This window comes from Chlorocebus sabaeus, chromosome 20, assembly GCF_047675955.1.
Source record: "Chlorocebus sabaeus isolate Y175 chromosome 20, mChlSab1.0.hap1, whole genome shotgun sequence".
In the NCBI taxonomy this organism is placed as follows: domain Eukaryota; kingdom Metazoa; phylum Chordata; class Mammalia; order Primates; family Cercopithecidae; genus Chlorocebus; species Chlorocebus sabaeus.
In genome coordinates, this window is record NC_132923.1 from 116871426 (window position 1) to 116882252 (window position 10827).

At 49.8% G+C, this 10827-nt stretch overlaps 1 protein-coding gene across 1 annotated transcript; it reads left to right on the top strand.

Annotated features, from left to right (window-relative positions):
• The first annotated feature begins 1434 nt into the window (after positions 1–1434).
• On the top strand, positions 1435–7832 carry PLA2G2D (phospholipase A2 group IID). The gene is made up of 4 exons (XM_007980225.3): positions 1435–1522; positions 4528–4672; positions 5392–5498; positions 6747–7832. Exons 1-4 carry the CDS (start codon positions 1435–1437, stop codon positions 6890–6892), a joined length of 486 nt encoding a protein of 161 aa, XP_007978416.1. The 3' UTR covers positions 6893–7832.
• Positions 7833–10827: the final 2995 nt, after the last annotated feature.

The following is a 10827-nucleotide window of genomic DNA, read 5'->3' on the forward strand; positions in this document are numbered from 1 at the left end:
AAAAAAAATCAGAAGCCACCCATATATCCATCATTGGAGCTTCATTAGATAAACTGTATAGCAGTATAATAATATATATAACAGTATAATGAAATAGGAATCTGCCTTTTGTTTGTTTGTTTGTTTTTTGAGACAGAGTCTTCCTCTGTCGCCCAGGCTGGAGTGGAGTGGCACAATCTTGGCTCACTACAACTTCTGCCTCCTGAGTTCAAGTAAGTTTCTGCCTCAGCCTCCCGAGTAGCTGGGATTACAGGTGCCTGCCACCACGCCCGGCTAATTTTTGTATTTTTTAGTAGAGACGAGATTTCACCATATTGGCCAGGCTGGTCTTGAACTCCTGACCTCGTGATCCACCCGCATCAGGCTCCCAAAGTGCTAGGATTACAGGCATGAGCCACCATGCCTGGCCAGGAACCTGCCTTTCACAATGTTACTAGACAGGAATATTTAATGACATAGAAATATGTGCAAGTTATATCAGCAAATGAAAAAATAGGCTACAAAGCACTGCATGCAATGGGACCACAGAAGGACGTGCACCAAAATGTCAATGGTGCTTAATAGGTTTACAGGTGATTTTAAGTTTATTATTTAGGTTTTCCAAATCTTCTACACTGAGTGTATGTTTCTTTCTTTTATCAAAAAGGGCATAAGGCCGGGCGCGGTGGCTCACGCCTGTAATCCCAGCACTTTGGGAGGCCGAGGCGGGCGGATCACGAGATCAGGAGATGGAGACCATCCTGGCGAACACGGTGAAACCCCGTCTCTACTAAAAATACAAAAAAATTAGCTGGGCGTGGTGGCGGGTGCCTGTAGTCCCAGCTACTCGGGAGGCTGAGGCAGGAGAATGGCGTGAACCCGGGCGGCGGAGCTTGCAGTGAGCCAAGATCGTGCCACTGCACTCCAGCCTGGGCGACAGAGCGAGACTCCCGCTCAAAAAAAAAAAAAAAAAAAAAAGGGCGTGGAAGGGAAGCCAAGGCATGGTGCTCACAGCTGTAATCCCAGCACTTTGGGAGGTTGATGATTGATTGAGGCCAGGAGTTTGAGAGCAGCCTGGGCAACATAGTGTTGTCTAAAGAAAAAGAAAAAATTGTCAGGCGTAGTGGCACACACCTGTGGTCTCAGCTACTTGGAAAGCTGAGGCAGGAGGATTGCCTGAGCCCAGGAGCTCGAGGCTATAGTGAGCTATGATCATTCTACTGCACTCCAGCCTGAGTGACAGAGTGAGATCCTATCTCGAAATATACATATATATGAATATAAATAAATAAATAAAATAAACTAATAGGAAAAAAAAATACGTTAAACAAAAACTCCCCAGTGCCAGAAAAGTGGAAGCGAAAGAAGCATGTGTTTCCTCCATAAGAGTGAGGGCTGGGAGGGAGGGCTGGGCAAGCCTGGGTGGGGTGCATCTGATATAAGGGGGCAGCCCGCATGGAAAGAGACTTCCAGCAGCTGCCTCCACTGCTGTCTGCTGGCATCATGGAACTTGCCCTGCTGTGTGGGCTGGTGGTGATGGCTGGTGAGTCGAGGATGGGACTCAGGCTGGGAAGGGAAGGAGGGAGGACAGTGCACCCCTTCACTCTCTTTCCTAGATTGGGGGGCTGCTGCTCTGATCCCCAGGACCCTGGCCCCCACCCCCCCAATCCTTCTGCCTCTCTGCAAAGAGCCTTCAGTGGCCGCCAGTCTCCTAGCATGGTAGCTTCAGCCAGAGAGCTCTGGGTGGCCAAGCTGCACTGCACGTCTCTGGACTGCTGTGAAGGTTCAAACTGGAAATCCAGAACTGGGGTCTGCTGGGCCCATGATGATGATGCTTTGGACACAGGTCACTTCACCCCTGCCTCTCCCACTGAATAAGAACAACCTGAACGAATGCATAGCACTCCATGTTTTTAGAGCCGTTTCATGTTCATGCTCTTCCTTGAACCTGGGAAGAGGGTTCCCTGGACCTTCGGTGAAGGGTGGGGCAGTTTCCATTTGATCTTAACCAGACCAAATATAAAACGCAGTTGTTAGCAAATTGGCCTTTTTTGTCCTTAATCCAACTCAAAATTGTGATTTTGGAAAGGACTTGCATTTCAAAATATAGTTTTATATTATCTTGGGACTCCAAAATTCTCTAGAGGAACATGTCTCCAGGATTACAGCAAAAACCATTAGGAAATTCGCAATCGAGCTGCAGAAATTCATCTCTCACATGTAAAGAGGGAAGACACTGTAGAGATCAAATATGCAGATGAACCTGCAGTCAAATGCAGGCCCGGCCATCTCTTGGCAGTATGACTAGCCAAATCGCCCCACCTTTCAATATCCTCATCTGTAAAAATGGGCATAACCTGCTTGGTGGGACTGTTAGAAGGACTCTAATGAGAAAACAGATACTAAGTGTTGAGTAAGCATAAATAATAGCTTCACACATGGCACATGCATGAAAGATGGCAGTGGTACCTCCTCCTGCCCACTGTGCCCATCCCTTGGGAGAAAGAGCTTCATCCCCGTCAGTGGCAGCCAAGGGTGGGAAAAGCTACCCAGGCAAGAACTGCTGACAAGCGAAGCCAGTTCACCAACACCTCCCCAGCCACAGCTCCAGCCCTGCTTCTCGGCCTGGGTCCTCCTCACCTTAAAATTATGACACATAAGACCACCCGAAAGCATTCTGAATGTATTTCAAAGCTGAATGTATTTCTCACATGGCAAGAAAGAGCTGCATCATTCAGGCGTGAGTTCAGTTCATGTATTTCTGAGCCCAGATGGAAAGGGCTAGATTTAGAGCAAAAAAAAAAAGAGGACAAAGGTACCCTAAGAAAGGCAAGATTCTGAACGCGGGGCTTTGGTTGATCTGCAAGGTGGACTCTCTGTTTACAGTTGGGTTCCTTATCATGGAATCCAGGAATCTCTGATGGATTCTGTACCATTCCAGAGGGCCCGGGATCCTTCACCAGTACAGCCAAAGCTTAGCAAAGCTTCTCTTGTACATGTCTTAACAGCTAGAGCCACCATGTCAAACAGGCATGGCAACATGGACTCCCACACATCAAGGGGACACACTGGGGACACAATGGCCCAGTCACTTTCAGTTGCAGCCCAAGGCCACCGCGTGTAGTCTCACTCTTTGTCCACTGCATGAGTCCCTCCCAACCACCCTTCCCACCCCAGCGGCCCCCAATGTGGGGCTCACCCACAGTGTACTATTGACTTCATTTGCCTGAGGTTGGGTGCAGGTTCCATAACTAGGCTCACTCGAACATTGGCTGCCCAGCCCAGTCTCCCTGAGACTCTGGGCTCCGTCTGGACGTGTGCTGCCTGCATTCTCGAATCATCTCTTGGAGTTGCACACAGGCACAGTTCCCTTCCTTTCTGTCATCTGTTTCTCCCAACCTCCCACTTGAATTCATGGACTTAATATATTTTATTTCTCCTAACTCAACATAATGCATTCCTCTCTTCCAGTAAAATAAATTACCCTTACTATCAATTCTAACCAGCATTTATTAGAGTGAAATAAAATTATCCATGAAAAATATTGATTTCTAAATCATGCTGCCTCCCAGGAGACCCACACACTCTCTTTATTACAGACTCAGATTTTTGTAGGGACTGGAGATAAGAAGGGTGAGTTGGGATTATTCTTCCTGTTGTGGAGTGGGAAATCAACGCCCAGAGACAGAGAATGAAACCAGACTGTTTTAAGTGATGAATTCTGGCTCCATTTACCAGCCGCTAAGACTTTGAGCAAGTTACTGAGCCTCAATCCGCTCATCTGTAAAATGGGGATTAAAAATAATATTCATTGTACCAATGTTGGTTTTAACAAGTGAATCACAAGTAAGATGATAACGTTTGAGGAAATTGACTGAGGGCTATACAGGAACTTTCTATCTTTGCAACTTTTCTGTACATCTAGAATTATTCCAAAATAAAAAGTTTATTTATTTAACAGTACTTATCTAGCCAGATGGAGTCGAGAAATCAATACACAAGAAGACCTATAGTAAGCACTCAGTAATTGTCATTTTTTCCCTTGAGACAAAGTCTCACTCTGTTGCCCAGGCTGGAGTGCAGTGGTACAGTCTCAGCTCACTGCAACCTCCACCTCCCTGAGCTAAGGTGACCCTCCCACCTCAGCCTCCCATGTAGCTGAGACGATAGGTGTCCACCACCACCCCCAGTTAATTTTTGTATTTTTTTGTAGAGACAGGGTGTCACCATGTTTCCCAAGCTAGTCTCAAACTCCTGGGTTCAAGCAATCTGCCCACCTTGGCCTCTCAAAGCCGAGATCGTGCCACTGCATTCCAGCCTGGGCAACAGAGCGAGACTTTGTCTCCCAAAGTGCTGGGATTACAGGTGTGAGCCACTGTGCCTGGCCTGTCACTGTATTTTTAATAGCGGTAGTAGATGTCATTTTATTATCATCATTATTTGAGGTCACTCATTTGGTCTGGGCAGAGCAGAGTGCCATCCTGTGCCCACTGGCACAGCCCTGAAATTCATCTCCTCTCCTCTCCTGGTTGCTGGGCTGCTTGGCAGGTGTGATTCCAATCCAGGGCGGGATCCTGAACCTGAACAAGATGGTCAAGCAAGTGACTGGGAAAATGCCCCTTTTCTTCTACTGGCCCTACGGCTGTTACTGCGGACCAGGTGGCAGAGGCCAGCCCAAAGATGCCACGGACTGGTAACTCCTTTCCCAGGGATGGCAATCCTATCCTGCCCCCAACTCCAGGACTCTGCTTTTCTCTCCACCCACCTATTCATTTAGTTGAGTTGAATCCATTTTGTTGAGCATCTACTATGTGCTAGAAACTGCTGAGTGCCAACATGGTCCCAGCCCTCCTGGAGCTTGCCTTCCGGAAAGTTCCCCAGGGTCCCTGAAGGCCAGACACCCCCTTGCACTCCCATCCCCTACTCTAGTGGCAATGCCCACGTTCACTCCCCACTGCAATGGACAATGGTTTTAAAGCCCCGCCACCAACCACCCTTTTTGCCGTTATCTCATTTGATCTTCATAACCACCCTGGGAGTCAGCTAGAGGAGCGGTGAGAGCCAGCCAGGCCTGGGGACACTGCCCCGATCTGCCACTTACAGGCTGTATGACCTTGGGCAAGTGTCTTGACCTCCCCGAGTCTCAGTTTCTTCATCTCCGAAGAGGGGGTAATATGAGTACCTCCATCCCATGGTGGTTTTAAGGATTAAGAGAGAATGCATAGATAAAGCAAGTGTCTGGCACGTAGGAATTGCTCAAAAAGTGTTAATCATCATGATCTTAAGGAAGACTGCAGCCCTGCAGGCCTTGACTCTTCCCAGGTGGGGATACGGGTTCTTCTCTGGTGGGGGAGCAGCCAGAGACCCCAGTAGGCCGGGGACCCATGCAACTGTGTACCCCGTCTGCTGTAGGTGCTGTCAGACCCATGACTGCTGCTACGACCACCTGAAGACCCACGGATGCTGCGTCCACACGGACCACTACAGATACAGCTTTTCCCAGGGGGACATCCACTGCTGTGAGTACCCAGACCTCAGGGCTGGAGCTGGAGACCCCAGGAAGCGAGTTCTGGCCCCCACTGCCTTCACAGTACAGCTACTTGACCTCTCTGTTTTTTTACGTGCGCCCACTGGCTGCAATTGGGCTGTGAAGAGGCAAGAATGGGTATGGTGGTATGGAGAGGACCCATGGGAGGTTTGACCCCTTTAGCACCTGGAATTCAGGCCCACTACCAACCAGCTTGGTGACCACATTGCTTAACTTCCCTGAACCTCAGTATCGCCATCTGTAATCTACCCCCATCAAGTTATTGCAAGAACTAAAATGAGACAGACAGAATGGGCCTCACAGGATGCCTGCCACAATAAATTACACAGGGCTACCGATTGGCTATTCCTTTCTTCATCACCACATGGAATCACTCGGGCAGCCTGTCGAAGATCAGCAAAACCCTGATTATCTTCATTGTACAGACCAGGAAACCAAAACTACAGTGGGGAAGTATCTGCCTCCAATTGACAGAGCCTGGGCTGGAACCCAGGGCACCTGGCCCCTGCATCCTTTCCAGCATCACAAGCATAGAAATGTAGCAGGCCCTCAGGGCTAGGATTCGAAAGGTTTCATCACAGCAGCCACTGTTCATTGAGGGCTTCATAATAATAGTAACAATAATATCCAACATTTATTGAGCACTTACTATAGGCTAAGTGCCTTGTCTTCTTACTTTAACTCTCATAGCAACCCCCTAGGCAACTCTTACCATTATCCCCACTGCACAGATAATGAAGCTGTGATCCCTTCTGCATGGAGTCTTTGCATAGACTGTTGCCACCCCCACTCCCCAACCGCAGCTTCCTCCAGGAAGAGCAGACCCTTCCGATCTCAGCTCAAAAGGCTCTTCCACCCTGTTTTCTGATCTCCTAGCCCTGCATGGTTCCTCACTTTCACTTTGCACAGTTGTTTATTCCTCCCTGTGATGCTCTAATACCTGCCCCCTCCCATGTCCCTATCATTAAGTCCTCTCCTGCCAAGACACGGTAGGTGCTCCATAATTATTTAATGAATGGGTGGATAAATAATTGAAGGTGCAATGGCACACAGGGAGGTCATGGTACGTGGCCAAGGTCATGCAGCTAGAATCGAGGCTGCTGGGACCAGTACCTCCACGACTGAGTAGGAACTGCACTGCCTTCAGAGGCTGCTAGACCCATACCTGGCTCTGTCTTGGAAAAGGACAGACACAGAGCTCCCACTCCTCCGCCCACAGCTGACAAGGGAAGCTGGTGTGAGCAGCAGCTGTGTGCCTGTGACAAGGAGGTGGCCCTCTGCCTGAAGCGTAACCTGGACACCTACAAGAAGCGACTGCGTTTCTACTGGCGGCCCCGCTGCCAGGGGCAGACCCCTGGGTGCTAGAAGTCCACACCCTCTACCCTGTTCCTCAGCATGAAGCTCCGGCATCCCCGCATCAGTATCTAACCTGAACCAGTCTGGTTTTTCAAACACTCCGTGGGGAGGTAGTTCCAGCCTCCCCCGGAACCCCTACCAATGCCTTCTAACCTTCTGAAGCTTTCCGAATCCTCCCAGTCGAGGCAGCAGCTGTGTCCTCTGGGGTGGATGGGAATCTTGGGAGAAGCCCAAGCAAGGGAGCCCTCAGAGATGGTGTTTGGACCAAAGCATTGGGGTGGGGGGAGAGGTCTGCCGCTGTCCCCCACCTGCTGTCTCCCTGGTCCTTTCTCACCCCCTCCAATATAGTCTCGGAACTACAACCGGAGCAGCCACTTTAAAGGGCAATATTGATTTTTCTGTCCATGTAACTCTCTCTCTTAAAATCTCAAGGCCCTCCACTGTCCTAAGACAAAGCCTCTCATAGGCGTTGGGGACCCTGCACCGTCCGGCCATGTGACCTTCTCCCCAGGCAAGCTCTGAAGTCCCTGCAGGTGGAGGCCATGCCTGTCTTAAACTCAGTTGCATCCCTGGTGCCCAAAACAACACTCAGAACCAAGGAGCTCCGTAAATCCGTCTTGGGCGAAGCGCTAGACAAAGCCGCCAGCTCATATGGCTCCGGGCACCAGAGCCTTGAGTACTTTCTCCTGATTCCAGGCGTCAGCTCAGGGTGAATTACAAGGGGCTACTGAATGGCTATTACTTTCATCACGACTGATCCCCATCTCCTCAGGGTCAAAGGGCTACTTTCTGGAAGTCTCCCCGGGCTGACTCCTCCTCCCTGACTGCAAGGGCTCACTCCCTCCTCCAAGTTCCCACAATGCTTCATGGCTCTGCTGCTGACCAAGCTTGGCCTAGAGTGGCAAATGGAATTTCTCTGATCTCCCCCAACGAAACTGGAACCCTGAAGGACGGAGGCCATGTGTGTGCTGTCTCTGTTTCCCCTGTTTCCCCACATACTGGGTGCTCAATTCATGCCTGTGAATGGAGTGAGCCCATAATGGATACACAAAGGTTGCAGCAGATGGTGTGGGTACCCCACCCAGATCCCCCCCAGGCCCAAGGCCCCTCTCCCTGAGTGAGGCCAGGTGTTGGCAGCCAACTGCTCCAATCTGCCTCCTTCTCTTAAATATTGCCCTGGTCTACAGGGAGCTGCCTGCCCCCCCTCCCCCACCTCTCCCACCAAGAGGCCACCTGTCACTCATGGCCAGGAGAGTCTGACACTATGGAGGGTACAACTGCCAGCTCCCCTGCCTCTGTGCAGGATTGTATGGGTGGAACGACACTCTCGAATTCCTCCTGGGATCGGGCTGAGGCCAGGCCTCTCCTGGAACCACCTCTCTGCTTGGTCAGACCCCATGGCCTATTCAGTTTTCCTGGTTCCCTCACAGGTTTCTCCAGAAAGTACTCCCTCAGTAAAGTATTTGCACAAAAATCCTTGTCTAAGGCTCTGCTTCTAAGGAAAGAGATGGTAGAGGGATAACTTTTTCCTGTGAGGACTCCCAATCTGCCATTTGTGTGTGGTTAGCTCTTTCCAGCCAGGGGGCTGAGGCACCTGCCTTCACCCACACTCTGGGCTGGTGGCACCACCTGTGCCTCAGCTGACTGAGCAGTTTCAAGATGTGGTGACTCATGTGAGGTGGTGTCATAGGAATGAAGGACTGTGGGCACCGGGTTCAAATTCCAGTTCTATGCACCACTCTGTGTGGGGATACCCGTGGGGGCAGCTGTGCCTGTGTGGGGGAACAGGGTAGGGAAATCTCCGTACCTTCTCAATTTTGCTGTGAACCTAAAACTGCCGTATAAAGTCTAGGCTGGGGGTGATGGCTCATGCCTGTAATCCCAGCACTTAGGGAGGCTGAGGCGGGCGGATCACCTGAGGTCAGGAGTTCAAGACCAGCCTGCCCAACATGGCAAAACCTCCTCTCCACTAAAAATACAAAAATTAGCCAGGCTTCGTGGCAGCTACTCGGGAGACTGAGGCAGGAAAATCACTTGAACCCGGGAGGCAGAGGTTGCAGTGAGCCAAGGTCACAACACTGCACTCCAGCCTGGGCAACACAGTGACACTGTGTCTCAAAAAATAAAATAAAATAAAATAAAATAAAATAAAATAAAATAAAATAAAGTCTAGGTTTTAAAAAAAAAATTCCACTTATATCAGTGACTAACCATGTACCTTACAGGAGTAAACATTCTCTGCTTGTAAAGTATAAATGAAAATAAGAAGAGACCAACCTGGGCAACGCAGACCTCATCTCTACAAAAAATATGAATTTCTGTTGTTGTTGTTGTTGTTGTTGTTGTTGTTGTTGAGACAGGGTCTTGCTCTGTTGCCCAAGCTGGAATGCAGCAGCACAATTGTGACTCATGGCAGCCTCGACCTCCATCTCCAGTGATCCTCCTGCCCCAGCCTCCTGAGTAGCCAGGCACCTGAACGCCTGGGTAATTTGTGTATTTTTTGTAGAGATGGAGCCTCACTATGTTGCCTAGGCTGGCCTCAAATTCCTGGGCTCAAGTGATCCTCCTGCCTTGGCCTCCCAACGTGTTGGCATTACAGTCTTGAGCCACTGCACTCGACTGAAAATTTTTTAAAAAGAAGAAAATAAGAAGGTGTTTGTGTTTGAATTAAATAAGATTAGTGTAGATTAAATTCTTAGCACAGCAGGCACCTGGCACAGGGTGTTAACTTTAAATGTTAACAGCATGGTTACTGTTGTTATTTCGTAGTGACCAGATCTAAAGTCACCCCCAAGAGAAATCAGGAGGAGAAAGTGTCCTCCTCCTTCCCCACCAAGTCTTCTCCCAGGGACATTGGATGCATAATGTCCATTTATTCAAGAGACTCCATCAGGAGCTGACGACTCTTATTTGTTTACCAAATTTGGCCCAATAGCTCTCTATGGCTTTGCAGTAGCATCTCTCTTAATATTAATGTGGGCCGACTTAGCCATTATGATCCCCATTTCATAATTAAGGGTCCTCCTGAGGTCCCACAACCCGAGAAAGGCAGAGCCACAGCTTCGCCCCAGCCTCTTCTGGTTCCACTCCCTCGCCACATCACGTTTGTATTGGTTAAGAAGCTTCCAGCTAAAAACTGTGACTCAGTGGGCTGAAACAATGCAGGCATTTATGATCTCACATGATGAGACGATCAGAGAGGAGGTGGTTCCAAGTCTGGCTCTTCAGCGCTTCATATCATCAGGGCCTGATTTCCTTCCTGCTCCTGGAAAGCACCCTCTGTGTGTTGGCTTTGCCCTCTGGGTGACTCCCCTCACAGCTCCAAGCTGGCAACAATGATGCCAGCCTGCAGGGCGGGATGTGACAGCATCCAGCCAAGGAGACGCTGTGTCTTTCTCTCTTCCTGTGTCTTTTTCCTTTTTTTTTTTTTGAGATGGAGTCTTGCTCTGTCGCCCAGGCTGGAGTGCAGTGGTGCAGTCTCAGCTCACTGCAAGCTCCGCCTCCTGGGTTCACACCATTCTCCTGCCTCAGCCTCCCGAGTAGCTGGGACTACAGGCGCCGCCACCACGCCCAGCTAATTTTTATATTTTTAGTAGAGATGGGGTTTCACCGTGTTAGCCAGGATGGTCTCAATCTCCTGACCTCATGATCCGGCTCCCTCGGCCTCCCAAAGTGCTGGGATTACAGATGTGAGCCACCGCACCCAGCCCCCTGTGTCCTTTTAATAAGTCCCCCAGCACCACTCAGCAGACTTCCCTGCAGGACAGGCTCCCCTAACCCAGAGGTTACCTAAGACAGTGGGATGAGCCTGCTTGGTTTAGATTCGTTAGGCTTTATTTACCTGCAACAGGGAACAGGATCAATGTCCCTGAGGGGTTGGGTAGCTGATGGAATTTGTGTTGGGTGAGCAAGCCTGGAGCCGGCGACTACAACCCACTCTCACT

Coding starts and splice junctions, on each gene's coding strand:
- PLA2G2D (XM_007980225.3), top strand. CDS start 1,435: ATGGAAAGAGACTTCCAGCAGCTGCCTCCACTGCTGTCTGCTGGCATC. Junction 4,673..5,391: donor CCCAAAGATGCCACGGACTG/GTAACTCCTTTC, acceptor CGTCTGCTGTAG/GTGCTGTCAGACCCATGACT. Junction 5,499..6,746: donor CCAGGGGGACATCCACTGCT/GTGAGTACCCAG, acceptor CTCCGCCCACAG/CTGACAAGGGAAGCTGGTGT.